Source organism: Vigna angularis, chromosome 6, assembly GCF_016808095.1.
Source record: "Vigna angularis cultivar LongXiaoDou No.4 chromosome 6, ASM1680809v1, whole genome shotgun sequence".
In the NCBI taxonomy this organism is placed as follows: domain Eukaryota; kingdom Viridiplantae; phylum Streptophyta; class Magnoliopsida; order Fabales; family Fabaceae; genus Vigna; species Vigna angularis.
In genome coordinates, this window is record NC_068975.1 from 22,810,323 (window position 1) to 22,826,965 (window position 16,643).

Here is a 16,643-nt window from a genome sequence, read left to right on the forward strand (position 1 = left end):
GCATTAGAATTAATGCACATTCTAAATGTTTTCTCTCTCTCTTTTTCAAACTCATTTAATTAATCATTGTTATATAATTAGGTTTTATAATAATTATTTCAAGAATTCAATATTAATATACCATTGATTATGATGTCAACTGATAAAAATTCATGTTCTTTGGGACTTTTAAAATAATGATTAAAAAAGTTAATCATCCTTAATTATATAATAGTTCGTGATTAGATAAAATTTAAAGAAAATATTTAGATTCTCGTTGTATTTCTATTTTATTTTATTAGTCATACTTGTAATCTAATGTTATTGTGTATAATATATCATTTAGATTATCTCTATATAAATTATTTTTATTAAAGTTATACTTGTAATATCATTTGAATTTGAATATAAAATAACTGCATTTTAATGTTGGGTATTGTTTTGAGTGACATTTAACAAATTTTTACACCTACTTTATATTTATTATTTTACTCTTTATTTTTTTTATAAATATAAAAATGAATTTTTTTTAATAACAAAAATACTCTAAAAGTTCTTTTTATATACTTTTAATCAAAAGAAAATCCATACTTATAAATTATATCACAAATCCTCGTAAAAGTTGGTTCGTTTGATTTTAATGTATTTTATTGTATTCAAATAATACTATATAGGAATATATATATATATATATATATATATATATATATATATATATATATATATATATATATATATATATATATATATATTTGTTAAATCAACTTATAAAGTTGACTTCTATTATATTAAAAATATTTAAATTAAATTATTATTATATTTTAAAGTATTTAACAACATTTATAAAAAAAATATTATTTTTTTAGTAATAATCAATTCTTAAATAAAAATTGACTTATTTTTTAAGTATGTTGTATTTCTATACTTTTCGTATGTAGGATGGTTAAAAGACTAAATTGTTCATTTTATGTCCCTTGTGTCATCGTGATCCTCTTTATCATAGTCGTGTTGCTCCTTTATCATTGTCACAATTTTCTTATCACTATCTTTATCTATGTATAGTGTTATGAGGGATTCAAGGAACAAAGTGTCTTGGACAATCAAAAAATTAATTTTTCATGAGATTTTTTTTTTCAGATTATACAATTAAAAGAATTGACTTCTGGACAGTACAATTTGAAAAATACTGTAAAATTACACAATATAAAAGTTTTACTTATGAAAAAATAGTTTTCAAACTGTATAATCCATAAATTTCTTTTTTAGACAAAAAGATAATTTTTAAATTGCATAATCCATAAACAAATTTTTAATTACACAATTTAGAAGTCAAATGACTTTTGAATTATATAATTCATAATTTTTTCTTCATACATACTTTTAAAGTACACAATTTAAAAGTAAAAAATAAAATCAAATTATACAATCTAAAAAAAAATATGTCAAAAATTATTTTTTAAGATGGAAAGGGAAATATTGAGATGTAAAGAGTAATCCCAACAGACTATAACTATACAAACCGGCTTACTTTTGTTTATTAATAAACTTAATTAAGAATATGAATTTATGCTGTAAAAGCTGGTGTGGTGTCAAAAAATGATGAAAAAAATCAAATAAAATTGATGTATATGTAAGGAGAAAAGTGGAAATAACCATGGGAGGCACATGCACATGCAACTGTGGGTGTGTAAATTCCACTGCAGAAAGATGTTTGGAAGATGCTCGGAATAACATTGAAATTTTATTTGAAAAAAAAAATGTATATCAAGATTATTTTTTTATTTTTCCTTATTTTTATTTTTACATACTTGATATATTTTATTTCCTCATTCTATATCTCACATAAAAAATTAGTGCCGTTTTAAAAATATAAATGTAAAAACAGAAACAAGTGGTGTTCATGCTATGTAGACACAATGTTGGTTTCATGTCCAAATTCAATAGTTTTTCAATGAACAATGTAAGAAATCACTGTACAATATTTTTATTCAATAATTATACTTAATTGATTATGTTAATGAGATTAGTGTCCTTAAGATGATAAACTGAACTTCCATTTAAAATTACTTATGCTTACACTAAAATAGCACAATTTCTTTTACCTCACTTTGAAGAATTTGATCTACCTTCTTCCCATATACACAACCAAACAAAACTTGCACCATTGTTTTGCATGATTTTATTCACAGACAACAAAAAAAACTCAATCCTTTATATATTCACATTTTTTCAAAACAGTCCAAACATCCTTCTTCCCTCTCCCCTTTCCCTGTCCTTTTTGTCTTCAACCTTTTTTCTCTCTCTTTCTCTCCACAGATTCTGCAATGGCACTTCTCCATTTTCAGTCTCCCTTTGCTGCTTTTCAAAACTTGTTTGCTCTTCTCTTCCTTCTTTCCCTTCACCACCACACAGCCTCCTGTGCCCTCCTTCTAAGCTTGAGACATCACCACAACACTCTCCGCCAGCAGAGACCCATGATCCATGCCAACCAAACCAACTGTGCACTCTTTGTGGGAACCTGGATCCAAGATGACTCATACCCTCTCTACCAATCCTCCAACTGCCCCATCATAGATCCACAGTTCAACTGCAAAATGTTTGGTCGCCCGGATTCCGAATACCTCAGATACAGATGGAGACCCCTCAACTGTGACCTCCCAAGGTACCCCCCAAGCTCAAAACAAAGACTTGTGCATAAAGATGACATTTTTAGTTTTCTTCAAGTTAATTGTTCTGCAGAAAATGGTGTCTTTGGATGTGTTTGATTTCTAGTTTCAGAAAACTGCTTTCACTTTTGAGTGTAAGTAAACAAGACTGTTCACCAGCTGGGGTTGAGTTTGGTGGAATGATTTAATATTTAGAATATGTTTTTCTTTCAAGGAACATACCTGTTAAAAAAACAAGGTTATTCAAATAGCTGATTAAGGGTGATGTCAGACATGAGAAAATGTTTCCCAGTTGTTTTGGGTTTTCTTTAAACTTGATAAATTTTGAATGAGAAGACCCAAGTATGCTATGTATGCCTCTAAATGGTTTTGTAGCATGTTCATGGTAGGTTCAATGGGGAGGAGTTTCTGCTGCAAATGAAGGGTAAAACGGTGATGTTTGTGGGTGACTCACTGGGGCGCAATCAATGGCAGTCGTTGATTTGCATGATATACACTGCAGTTCCTCAGACACAAACACAATTAGTCAGAGGGGAACCACTCTCAACCTTCAGATTCTTGGTGAGTGAGAACACTGCTTTTCTTCCGAGCAATCATAATGTTTGTTTACCCACTGGACATTTTCTCACTATTTTTATTTTCCATTAATTGAGATTTTAGATTTAGGTCATGATGTTGTCAGTTAATGATCCCTATTATTTCCTGGGCAAAGTTTTCCAAATTTTGGTTTAGGGAAAAGGAAAGTAAGCACAGTGGTTTTCCTGGATCAGAACAGTTTGTGCAGTGTCCCTCTTTGTTAGGCTTCATTCGAAATTAGAGAGGGAGTAGGTTCTGATATTTTCAACAAGACAAAGTATCTGTTGTAAAAGGTTCTGAGAGAGGGGCCCAGATGTACTATTAAGCCATTATATTTGGAGTAGTTGATGCAAACTGGAACACTAAATTATGTTCAAGCTTTTTTGTTTGTATAAAGTAGACTTGTATAAAAGCAGCATGTTACAGCTGCAAAAGATGGTCCCAAGTCATGACTGGGTTTTGGTATGCTATGTGCAGGACTACGGTGTTACCATTTCATTTTACAGAGCTCCTTATCTGGTAGAGATTGATGTGGTCCAAGGGAAGAGAATTTTGAGGCTGGAGGAGGTTGATGGGAATGGTGACCTATGGAGAAATGCTGATGTCCTTTCTTTCAACACTGGACATTGGTGGGAGCATCAAGGTTCTCTTCAAGGGTAGGCAAATAATATTGTAAACTTTTACTGTCATTACTACCTTAAGTATGTGTGATGCTGAGTATGATTTCGATTTCTGATTGATTGAGTCTGCACTTTTTTCTCTTCTTAAATCATGAAGTGAATTTTGAAGTAATTTGGTGTTTTGGATAATAAGTGCAGGTGGGATTACATTGAATTAGGAAGCAAATACTATCCAGACATGGATCGTTTAGCAGCTTTGGAAAGGGGTATGAGAACATGGGCTAATTGGGTGGACAGCAATATTGACAGAAGCAGAACCAAGGTGTTCTTTCTGGGAATTTCTCCTTCACATACCAAGTATGAACTCTGACCCTGCATTTCTCTCTCTTAAATTATTGTACTGTAACATAGTGTGGCTTTTCTAATTGTGTTTGTTCAATTGGAATAGCATGTCCAACTCGTATAAATCTGCCTCTGTCTGATGAGTTAAGGGAGGGATTAAGAGCCTCCTCTTTTGACCCATTATAGTTACCTATCTTAGAGCTGAAATTCACGTGCTTGTGTTAGCTCTTTGTCCTATCTCCATCAGTCTGGCAGACACTTTTGCCTTTGCCTGGTGGTCACTAGTCAATAATTTCTCCAGTGTTTTTAATAATGCATTTAGTACTGTTGATTATGGATTTTTAGCTCTCTATAAATGGGTGACCATCAAATGAGTAATCTTAGTTGATGATGAGAAGCTCAAATATTAGTGTGTGTTGGAAATCTCACCTTAGAACAGTATAACAACTAAAAATAAGATCAATTTATAATACAAATTTTATTTTATAAATTAATTTTATAAAATTAAGTTAGATTTAAAATTCATTGTTGATGAAAACATCATCTTAGAAATTTAGAAATTGTTTTTGCAAAGTTGAGTTAAACTTAAATTTTACACCATTTGTTATCTTGCCTCTGAATGAGTTACTGCATTTAGAAGAACAGCATACATAAAAGAGTGTCTAAGTACACATAAGAAAGCCCTTTGTTGTTTGTTTCTTATCATTGATAATTTGATTAATATTATTGAACTTTACTTTAGTTTCTATATTATATGTACGAGTATTTTAACATAGAAAAGATGAAAAATTGGATTATACTTCTGCAATTTATGCAAAAGAGACTTTTTAGTGACTTTTGTGAATACTGATGCTCACAAGAAGTGGGTTGGCACTTTTAGTAGCCTTAAACAATCTGATATCTCAATTCAATTTGAAGAAAAGTTGTTCCTTAATGCATAATAATGTTGATGCATGTCTGAGAAAATTTCAGTTTTTTCTTTTAAAATGTGTGGGTGAAATTAAATTCATGTATCAACTGTTTTAATTGCCTACTAAATACCTTTTGTACATAAAATAAAACATTTATGTGTGGGCCCCTTTCATATGTTTTTATCTTTGAGCTTCTCATTCAACACTTGTTTAAATGCCATATGATGATGTGACATGGACTTCTCATTTTTAAAGTTTTTAATTTCAAATGTATTAATTTTTATCAATTTTTTTTTCCAAAAGTTCTAGCTATAAATTCTTTTTTAGAGATTTTAAAACTAAAGTTAAAAAACAAAGGAGAGTGGCATTGTGCCATTAAAAGTAAAGTGATGTAAAAAGTAAGAATATAGACTTTATCATATTTTAACAAGGCAAGGCTAGATTTAGTCCATTGGTCTAGATCTGGAGCCCAATACTGATTTATGGGCTTTTGGACCTTAACAATTACACAACTTTTTTAGACAAAATAAAATAAAATCGCTATTGACCAATATGGTCATTATTGTCCTTTTTTCCTATGAAATGCTTTAGTCAATTTCCGATGCCCTGAGCATTTAAGGTTCTTAAAAAACTCACACTTTTTAAGTTTTGGTGACTTTTTTATTGTTAATTTAACCTATAAATACTAAACTTTATGACTAATATTATTTTTCATTTCAATTGCTTTTAACTTAATTTATAGTCCACATAATAATAATTTTTAATTCTTAATTTTATATATAAGTTACTGTTATAATATTTTAATAGCTATTAATAATTATATTAATTACAATAAACAATTATGAGACAATCTTATGTTCACTGCATTATAAAGTTTTCGTACATGCATTCAATTACAAACTATTATGTATAATAAATAACATTGAACGAATCGGTCATATTATGTATCAAGAGATGTAAACTAGTTCATTGAAAGACTTTGATGAATAATTTTGTACCCAAAAACATAAAAGTACCAAATGATAACTAGTGAGTTAAACTTAGTCAATCCTTGAACAAAAAGAATCTGCAAAGTTTCTAAACACAAGCCTTCTCATTATACTACGTATATGCATCCATGCAAGTGGCATTAATTTGTGGTACAAAGAGGAAAAAAAAGAGATTTGTGCTTCACAAATAATGTCACATTTAACATTTTGTAAAATCTTCATTAGTGATTTGTGTTGGAAATAATTCAAATATAAGTCTAACTCATAAATCCAATGTCTTGAGATTTTGCATTAAAAGTGGTGTGAATTACTTACGTGAGTTGCTGATAGTTTTTTCATATAGAGGTGTCGTTAAGGGGAGATTATATATATAACTTTAGCCTAAATTTCATTTTTAACCTAAAACCTTAAGGTAACGAGTCATTCATCTTAACTTTTCTGTTTTATTCAATGTGAAATTTTGATTCAGATGAATTATTTCCAACAGGACTAATGTCAAATATATGTGTTATCTCCCCTAATGAACCTCCTTGAAAAAACAAAAGAAGAAAAAAAAACCATCAATTTGGTTAACCAAGTCTGTCTTTTTTGTACTAATTGCACTATACAAATCGGTGAAACCGTGTCATTGCCATGCAGCCCAAATGAATGGAATTCTGGAGTGACAGCAGGACTAACTACAAAGAACTGCTATGGTGAAACTGCTCCAATTATGAGCACCGGCACTACATATCCTGGTGTATACCCTGAACAGATGAGGGTTGTAGACATGGTAATTAGAGAAATGAGCAACCCTGCATATCTTCTTGACATTACAATGCTATCAGCATTCAGAAAAGATGCACATCCCTCCATTTACAGTGGTGATTTGAACCCTCAACAGAGAGCCAAACCTGACTATTCTGCAGATTGTAGCCACTGGTGTCTTCCTGGACTGCCAGATACTTGGAATGAACTTTTCTACACTGCTTTGTTCTACTAAGTTTTGTTCTTTGCTAACTAATTAACACATTTCTTCCACTTCATTGTTGTTATGAGTATCAATAGGTGATAATGCATTTATTAAGAGGGTTAGATAGTTACATAATAGCAGCAACTCAACTCTGTCATGTGTAAAGGATATGCTAATGAAATGAAATGAAAGAATTATTTATTTATTTTCAAAATCTTAGGAAGAAGGGATAATCTGTAGATCAAAGTAAGAAAAGTTAGTGTATCAAATGTAACCTATCACACTTACCAAGATCTTGATCCGAATAAGTCATATTAACTACTACATTTCTTAAAGATATATTTCACATTCATGATTTGTGTTCAGTTATTTTTTAATTATGTAATTTACAGTTCATAACGTTTAATTTCAGCATATTAAAATATTGAGTCCTAAGATCTTTTGCGATTAATATAATATTTATGGGATTAATAAATATAAATATTTTATTTATAATCAAAGAGATAAACTTGGCAGAAATTGGTTATGCATTCATGTACGTGGTATTTCATATTTTAGGACTAGTTTTTCTTTGAAAACAAAAGTAAAAATAATATGCATACTAAGGTATGGTGATCATTTTATAACAATTTTTACTTTCATTTTTCTTATTTATTAAAAACAAATTTAAAACTTTTTACTTATTTCTTTTTTATTTCACTCAATTCAAAAGAACTTGTTTTTTAATCCCTCTCTCATTTCTCCCTATTATCCAAACATAATATTAAAGTCTTTGTTAGGAGTAAATGCATGTGACCTTTGAAACATGCTTGCATTATTAGAAGGAAGGGATATTTTTGTAGTGTTAGTTCTTTATTTAGTCGAAGAACGAATAAAGAGAAAGACAAAAACGCGAAAAGTTGTTTTCAAAAACTAAAATTTCAAAAAGGAAAAAAAAAATCATTTTTAAGTTAAATTTTCAATTTTTTCTCCTTTTCTCTTTTTCTTTTAGAAATATCCTTTGATATACAAACAATATAAATCTACTCTCTCCATTTTATCTCCATTATTCTCCATACTTTTCCCACTCAATTTGCTCTCTCTTTCTCTTATCTGTATTGAAAGTATTGAAAATTTCACCTTAATCTCATTCCATTAGATGCAATCTTATATTGGATCATATCATTAACTTGAAGTTTTTTCCATTGAAATATCATTACCATGTCCGTGCAAAGGAGCAATAAAATCTCAATCTTTTTATTCCTATTGACATGTCATCACACTCACATGTCCGTGCTAAGGCCAACATATATTATGATTCAATTTTGGTGACAGATGGTGTTGAAACAGTGGGGTTTGCATTCAAATTTAACTGATACAAGAGAGCCAGGTAAACAACACTTAACAATTATGATAGTGTAAGGTGACAGATTGAAAGTAAACACAAGAAGTTGATAACAACACTTAACACCGGAAGATAAGGAGAGCCTTTATCTATAATATGACATTGCCTGGATAAAATACAAAGCAGGCAAAATTTCATTAATGATGACTAGTATTTCTAATAGTCCTTTGCTATGGCTCATGCTTGTTCTAGATGGCAACTCCTAAGGTAGAAACTTCCATCTTGGGTATGATCTTCTCTGGTTCTACAGCTTTCACCTGGTTCCCATAAGCTGATGAATGCACTCCTAGTGCTGCTCTACCAGATGGATCAAGGTTGTTGGACCATGCAGCATCCCACTCAACAGCTTTTGCTGTGCTACATGCAACACTTGGTCCTCCAGGAACAGTGAGCCTAGCTGAGTTCTGCAAAATCAAATTAAGGAACACATGGATTTAGATCAGCATGGATTTTTCAATGTCTTGGTATCTTTGATTCAATTTACCTGAGGGAAGAACCTCTCAAATATCATTCTATAGTAGTATGCTTCTTTGGTGGTTGGAGTGTTGAATGGGAAAATGTTAGCAGCATTGAGCATCATTCTATCAGTTACCTTTAGGAAAATTTGAAGAACCAATAATTAGTTAGCAATATCAAATGTTATGATAATAAGAGAAAAAGAGTTTTCTTCAAGTTGTACATGTTTCTCAGCGTGAGCTTTAAGACCATCAATCCAACCATAGCCAACTCCATCACTGAATTGTTCTTTCTGCCTATATAAAATATGCTGCATAAAATGAAACTCTATCATGTTAGTTCAACAAAATGAATTCTGTAACGTTGTAAAACTTTGCTGCAAATGAGATTACCTTTGGCAGATAAGGATGCTCTTCATCATCAAATGCCCTCCTCAGTACCCATTTCTCAATTCTCCCTTCTTCTTTTTTTATCTGAAAATATGAAGTAGTAAACCACTTAATTAAGTGTAACATTTTTTAAGTGATGGTGTATTGCAACTTTCTCAGCAGTTACCATTTTGTACTCAGGATCAATGTCCATTGCAACTTTGATAAACTCTTTGTCCAAAAATGGTACTCTGGCTTCTAGACCCCATGCAAAGGTCGATTTATTGGCTCGCAAGCAATCATATTGGTGGAGTGCTTTAATCTGCATTAAATAGAAAAAGTATCATCTATTAGCCCTTTTACTTCAAAAGTCCAGCCAATTAAATTGATCAGGCAATAAGTATGATAACCCTGTAACCTTGCGGCATGTTTCTTGGTGAAACTCTTCTTTGTTGGGTGCCTTGTGGAAATATAGATAACCTCCAAAGATCTCGTCAGATCCTTCTCCAGAGATAACCCACTTGACTCCTAGTGACTTAATCTTACGAGACATAAGAAACATGGGAATGCTGGCTCTAATTGTCGTTACATCATATGTTTCAATGTGGTAAATCACATCTTCAATGGCATCTATGCCATCCTGCAATTACCATACATAAAGTATTCATTAATTATGATTTTGTACATCAAAATGCCCCCAAATTTTGAGCAGTAAACTACTATCTCATGTATATATACCTGAACAGTGTAGTGAAATTCATGATGGACAGTTCCTATGTAATCTGCTACTTCTTTTGCAGCCTTTAGATCTGGTGCACCCTACTCAGCATAATATAATTAAAGATTAAGACAAACTTCATGGTTTCCTTCTTTTATTGAAGAAAGCTACAACACTTGCAAGAATAGGTACACACGCACCTCAAGTCCTACACAGAAAGAGTGTAATTTTGTTCCCCATTGCTTGGCAGCATTTGTGCCTTCCAGGTAGCGAGCCGTGACAGCTGCAACCAATGAAGAGTCCAAACCTCCAGAGAGTAAAACACCAAAAGGAACATCAGTCATCAACCTTTTGATCACAGCCTGCAAATAACATTCAATGTTTCTATGAAAATGCTGTGTTTGGATAAACAACTTAATCAACTACATGTTTAAATAAAAGCTTATCACCTGAAAGCATATTTGATAAGCTTCTAGATGAAGCTTATTGAAATAAACTAAAAATAGTTTACACGAAGGCTTTTCCAAAGCTAACCAAGTTGGTGGCTTTTGGATAAACTTTCAATTACAATGATGTGTTGAGTCTTCTGTGTATCTTACCTTCTCAAAGGCATGCCTCAAAGCTAGAGGTTCATAAGGGGCTGAAGGAATAGCCTCAGAGAACCATGGAGGATTGTACCATCTACGAAATTCTCTCTCTTTGCTAGAGTACAAGTGACCAGGTGGAAAAGACTCGAAATGTTCACAATCATCATTTAGCCCTTTCAATTCTGATGAAATCCACACAGAGCCTGAACAAAAGTATGCAAATTAGTCACTATTATTCAATCCAAATCTGCTGGTTGATTTCAAATAGAACACACAAATTCAATTCAAAAGCAGGGCACATATTTTATCATTACCATCTAGACCCCAACCAATGTATAAGGAAGTGACTCCAATTGCATCTCGTGCCACTATAAAACTGTTGTCACGGGTATCCAACAGAACAAATGAAAATATACCATCAAGCATGTCCACAAAGTTTTCTCCGTGCTCCTCGTACTAAAACAACACCAACAACATACAGATGATAAGAACAAGAAATCCAATCATGAGTAGCCACAGAAATGAAAACTTCAAGAAGTGTTAACAAGAATTAATGAATAAAACAAAAAAGTTTATAAAGTTTCTGTTGGGTTTTATGCATACATGACCAGGTCAGAATTGTTGCAAAATTATACATAAAGATGACTAACCAGGTGAGCAATAACATCGCAGTCACTTCCTGTACGGAACGTGTGATTAGGTAATTGTTTCCTGAGCTCTTCATGATTGTAGATCTCTCCATTCACCTGGTTTTCAGTGGATGACATTTAACGTGAGTCATAATTCATCGCTGTTAAATTCGTAAGACTAATAAATAAATGTAACAAAAGCTATATGTTACTATGGTATACATTCCAGTTTTTTGTATTTCTATTTATGTATCATGAGTTTAATAGTCAAATTGTAAATCAGTGTAAATTAACAGAAGCTGTTGTTTAAATGATTTTGAAGACAATTATAGTTAAAGTCTAACAACACTATTTTTTTTCATGGACATAATTCACACACAGTACTTTAAAGCTCATAACTTCGGACTAATCTGTGTTTGCAGGACTCTACTTTCTTGTGTATTATTACCAATTTTCCATACCATGACAGTGTAAGTTCAAATAATTGAACAAAGGCTTACCGTAACAACAATAGTTTTGTCTTCATTGAAGAGAGGTTGATCACCAGAAGCTGGATCAACTATGGCTAACCGTTGATGAGCCAAATAGCAATCTCCATATTGGTGGAGCCCACTCCAGTCAGGACCACGGTGCTTCAATCTGTGACGTCATCGAATGGCAAATTATTAACTACTTGTTCAAACTTCACTTTGAAAATTTCCTTTAGCACTTTCAGACAAATTAACTCCTATCCTATCCATTACTTTCCAACTTCTGTTCTTCTGTTGTACTTTCCCACCACAAAGTTACCAATAATTTCACAGCAAGGTGGACCCCACATGCCACTGGTTTATCCAAATAAGTTAATGATCTAACCAGAACACTTGTTTATTCTAGAATCCACTTAGCTTGTCAAAGTCCAAACATGTTTATCCTTAAATACTTGTTACATCTAAAAGGTTGGCATCATACTGCCCCCAATATTAAGTAATAACTATGATTTTAACACTTACATATGTTTTAGTCGTTCCCTTTAAAATATTGAATGAACTTGATAGTAGAAAATAACAAGCATAGAGGTTTACTTTATCATGATTTTTATCACATCATATAACTTTTTGCAAACACTTCTCTCTTGGCATTAACTAAAGATTAGTGTCCAACAATTTTTTTCCCTAAAAGATACCACCATGAAACTTAAAACAAGGAAACAAATTACAAGCACCACCTTTTTTTATGGTTCTTCTGCTCTCCTGTCAGTGTACAGAGTATAATAATGATAATTTAAACAACAACTTTGGGACACTTTATTTTTCCATCTTTTATCTCTTCCTAAGTGTCATAGTCATTTTTTACAGCTAGTTGATTAAGTTTCAGTATATTAGCTGCTAAAAATACTGTTACCATCACGCTGAGTTTTCCACTTTTCAGTAAATATTAGCATAGAAAAGTTCAGTTAGAAAAGAATTGTTCTTTTTGGGCTGGGAAAAAATGCACAAAACAATAAACTTTGAATAGAAAGATCAAAGTTAAGCAAAGGGTATTTGAAAAGAAAACAGCTCAAGATTAATTTTGCTTTGTTTGATTTTGTGTGAATAAGAAGAAGACAAAAAGAGAATCATTGCCTGCGAGAAAGCTCAAGGACGCGGACCCTCTTGGCTTGTGATGAATCAGAGCAACCAAGCACAGCAAGTATGCCACACATTGCGTTATGATAAAATTGCTATGATATGATATGTGAAGTATGACGAAGAGAGAAAATCTTGAGAGAGAAAAAGGAAGAAAAGAAAGAGAGATCAATGATAAAAAGAGAAGATAAACAGAGAAAGAAGGAAATTATCTGAGAAACGAAGATGAAGCAATGAGAGGGGAATGGACAACACGTAAAGAGTGAAGTGATTCACATAACAACGTACACGTATTTATATGCAAAAATTGGAGCCTAAACGCGTCGTTTCGTCTGATGTCGCTTTCACAATGCCGTGGGAAATTTAACCGGCTACGGGGTGTCCGGTCCCTTACACAGGGACCACCGCCAATTTCCTCTTGCGTATCGCCACGTGGTATGACGTGGTTTGCTATGGGATATTTTTGTCACTTTTTTAATTATTACTATTGTATTACAATTTTTTTTTATTTTCTATTTTTTATTTTATTATTTGATTCCTTTTCACTTTTGTTACGAGCGATTCGCTGCTTCCCGTTTTGTCTCGTCTCAGATTGAAGAGAGAGATGTTTATCACTTTATCATCAAATTTAATAATTTTTTCTTTGGTTAAATTCTTCGAGAGTTTATGAGAATCAATTAAGTGTTACGTCAGCTTGGGTTCTGTTTTTCAGATATTTAATTGTTGGAAAGTGGAAAATATTATTCTTATATGTGTTTATATTATTCTAGTTATTAGGCCAAGTGTTAAGATTCTTGTGAGATTACTTGATATTGGAATTCGATTTAATTGGGATGTTTCGTCACCAATATTTTAATTTCTGAATGTAACCAGTATTTTAATTAACTAATTAATTAATTAGTGATTAGGGAAGTTTCCAATTGACTTTAAAAACTTTTATTTATTTTTTAATAAAAGAAAACATAACTAATGTAATTTTCATTTATAAAAATTAATATAACATTGTGTATACTAGTCATAGCTTGATATCAATACATGTATTTGAATAGTCAAGTCTAATATAAATGATTGTATGTGTTAGGATTTGTTATATAAATGTTTATTTGTGTTAATATCTCTATAAGTGTGGCATAATTACTTTTTTTTATCTAGTTTATCATTTCTTTTTTGTTTTGTATGTTTTTTTATTATTTTTGTTTGTAATAATCATCTTGATGGTGTGAGGAAATAAAGATTTTCTAGTTGATCCCATGCAAGGTGAGGGAGATGCAACATTATAGTTAAGATTAGTTTAATTATGTATAATGTGTTTTCTTTTAAAAAAGTTCTAATCTTTATTAGTATTAGAATGTATAAATTCTTTATACTTAGTACATGTTTTTTATGGAGGACTATAATAATGATCGTATTGATATTTTTTTCTTAGTTAAAATATTAGCCAGAGAAACTCTTTTATAAAAAAGACTCGTAAATATAGAGTTTATGGATTAGTGAAAAATATTTTAGTTATATTAATTAATTGTAAATATCATTCTTTTGCGTTATTTTATCATTAAAAAAATGTTACTTTTAAGGGGAAAAATCCCATCATTAATTACTTTAATAAAAATATATATAATTTATTGAACGGTATTATTTATATAAACGATATATATTTATATAAATAATGTCATATCATTTACTTTAGGTACAAAATTTGTTAAACAGCACTGTTCAATGTAAACTATTGTAATTTGAGATGTTGGTTAAAAATGAAATATTTTCTTAATCGCCTTCTGATCTATACTTTGTGTTGGGAAGAAAAAGAGAAGTACAGGACAAATTTTCAATTATTATATTTGGAAGCAGATATTTAGTGGGGAAATAGCATTGTTATAAGTTTAATTTATAATATAAGTAAATCAAATAAAAATACTAGTTACTTTACTTTAAAAAAATAATTTGTTAGAGCAAAAAGTTTATTTGTAACATCCGATTATATAATAACAATTATTACATAATAAAGACGTCAACATTCCAATAAAGAGAACAGTCGGATCATGACGTGTAATTAAATGTAAAATTACAGTCATTCAAAATAACAGAAACGGAAAATTTAAACTTAAACAGTTTACAGATTCGAACACTACACGTGTTCAGATAGGGATTCCTAAGAAGACTACTCCGCAGCCTCAGTATCGTCCAGCTCTTGCTCCAAAGTGATCTCTTCAACGACGTCTGCTCCCATCCAAGTGGATGATCATCGCTAGAGAAACATACCCAAACAGCACATAACACAAACAATGCAAGGGTGAGCTAGATATAAAAAAACATATTATATCCTAGTACATTTAATTCATGATATCATACATAGGTACATATACAGGAACAATTACAGCATACTCATAACCCACATTTCATAACCTCCTACGACTCATCCTTACGCCTACATAGTTCAGCTGGCACTCCCCAACACTATGTAGAGTAAGTCACAACTCATATTCACACTCGCATAGTTCAGCTGGCACTCCCCAACACTATGCAAGGTAAACACACACGATTCATCATTACACCTACATAGTTCAGCTGGCACTTCCCAACACTATGTAGAGTAAGTCACAACTCATATTTACGCTTGCATAGTTCAGCTGGCACTCCCCAACACTATGCAAGGTAAACACATACGATTCATCTTTACACCTACATAGTTCAGCTGGCACTCCCCAACACTATGTAGAGTAAGTCACAACTCATATTTACGCTCGCATAGTTCAGCTGGCACTCCCCAACACTATGCAAGGTAAGTACATCCCAAATCACCACTATGTCTCCTTTTCTGAGGATCATGGAATTACGTCCACCACCATGTATCCCCTCCTTGAGGACCATGGAATTACGTCTGTGAATTATACAGTTACTGACAAATACCAGATATCCCCATATATTACAGTAAATCCAACACACCTAATAAATTCACATATTTTCACATAATTCTCATCACAGTATACATTCCAAACATTTGTACACGTAGTTCAATTTAATAGAAGAAAACATTAGTTATAGGGTACTATACAAACGAGCACTATTCACCCAACACCTTGGAACGGACGTTTATGGACGAACGCCATTTAACAATTTGCACGAGCGTCTCTTTAAAATGGACGAACGCCAACTATTCGGACGAACGCTCGCTCACTCACTGTTTGGACGGACGCTCAACTATTCGGACGAACGCTCAACTATTCGGACGAACGTCAACTATTCGGGCGAACGCTCACTCACTGTTTGGACGAACGTTCAACATGCAACCGAACGCTCAACAATTTGGACGAACGCTCACTATTTGGACGAGCGCTCCACTATTTGGACGAACGCTTCACTGGGACGAACGCTCACTGCCGAACGCTCACTTGGAAGGACGAACGCTCACTGGGAAAGACGAACGTACAATAGAGCATAAACCCTGTTTGGCCGAACGCTCACTAAGACGAACACTATTAGATTACTGCCAATACTGTTTAGACGAACGCTACACAGATCAAATAACCGAACGTATATAGGCAAACCGAACATATAAATACTGTTTGGACGAACGTTCATTCAGTCAGAATGAACGTACATAGATAAAGAAACTCAATATGTAAACAGTGTTTTGGACGAACGCACATACAGCCAATACTAAGAGACCGATCGCTCACCATTACTTTTACATCAAAACCGAACGTTAAAGTGGCAGATTACAGGTGGAATACTGTTTGGACGAGCGCTAACACATACAAAACCGAATGTTTAATATAACTATTTCAAAAGACCGAACGCTATTCTTAGATTGAAGGACGAGCGCTATACTATGATAGAAGGACGAACGCCAATGCTGAAC

General features: G+C 32.4%; 2 protein-coding genes across 3 annotated transcripts; one reads left to right on the forward strand and one right to left on the reverse strand.

Annotated features, from left to right (window-relative positions):
• Window positions 1-2,137: 2,137 nt before the first annotated feature.
• On the forward strand, window positions 2,138-7,240 carry LOC108340985 (protein PMR5). Its single transcript, XM_017578576.2, has 5 exons — window positions 2,138-2,641; window positions 3,035-3,206; window positions 3,699-3,877; window positions 4,040-4,198; window positions 6,723-7,240. Exons 1-5 carry the CDS (start codon window positions 2,304-2,306, stop codon window positions 7,063-7,065), a joined length of 1,191 nt encoding a protein of 396 aa, XP_017434065.1. The 5' UTR covers window positions 2,138-2,303; the 3' UTR covers window positions 7,066-7,240.
• Window positions 7,241-8,355: 1,115 nt separating this feature from the next.
• Window positions 8,356-12,861, reverse strand: LOC108343291 (asparagine synthetase [glutamine-hydrolyzing] 2). Of its 2 annotated transcripts, XM_017581481.2 has the most exons (13): window positions 12,782-12,861; window positions 11,678-11,816; window positions 11,199-11,294; window positions 10,863-11,004; window positions 10,561-10,751; window positions 10,162-10,323; window positions 9,982-10,062; window positions 9,662-9,883; window positions 9,431-9,565; window positions 9,268-9,348; window positions 9,099-9,185; window positions 8,904-9,011; window positions 8,356-8,823 (listed from the first exon to the last, which is right to left on the reverse strand). In XM_017581481.2, the coding sequence occupies exons 1-13, from the start codon at window positions 12,859-12,861 to the stop codon at window positions 8,608-8,610; spliced, it is 1,740 nt and encodes a 579-aa protein (XP_017436970.1). In that variant the 3' UTR covers window positions 8,356-8,607. The 2 variants fall into 2 exon arrangements, with proteins under 2 accessions (XP_017436970.1, XP_052735088.1); XM_052879128.1 differs by lacking the exon at window positions 12,782-12,861 and having other exon boundaries at window positions 11,678-11,823.
• Between the last annotated feature and the right edge of the window lie 3,782 nt (window positions 12,862-16,643).

What these genes read in the sequence shown, in the direction of transcription:
- LOC108340985 (XM_017578576.2), top strand. Translation starts at nt 2,304, where the DNA reads ATGGCACTTCTCCATTTTCAGTCTCCCTTTGCTGCTTTTCAAAACTTG. An exon ending in CTCAACTGTGACCTCCCAAG is followed by an intron (nt 2,642 to 3,034) that starts GTACCCCCCAAG and finishes TGTTCATGGTAG; the next exon opens with GTTCAATGGGGAGGAGTTTC. An exon ending in CATCAAGGTTCTCTTCAAGG is followed by an intron (nt 3,878 to 4,039) that starts GTAGGCAAATAA and finishes TAATAAGTGCAG; the next exon opens with GTGGGATTACATTGAATTAG.
- LOC108343291 (XM_017581481.2), bottom strand. Translation starts at nt 12,861, where the DNA reads ATGTGTGGCATACTTGCTGTGCTTGGTTGCTCTGATTCATCACAAGCC. An exon ending in GCGATGTTATTGCTCACCTG is followed by an intron (nt 11,005 to 11,198) that starts GTTAGTCATCTT and finishes GTGTTGTTTTAG; the next exon opens with TACGAGGAGCACGGAGAAAA. An exon ending in CTTTCTGTGTAGGACTTGAG is followed by an intron (nt 10,063 to 10,161) that starts GTGCGTGTGTAC and finishes TATGCTGAGTAG; the next exon opens with GGTGCACCAGATCTAAAGGC.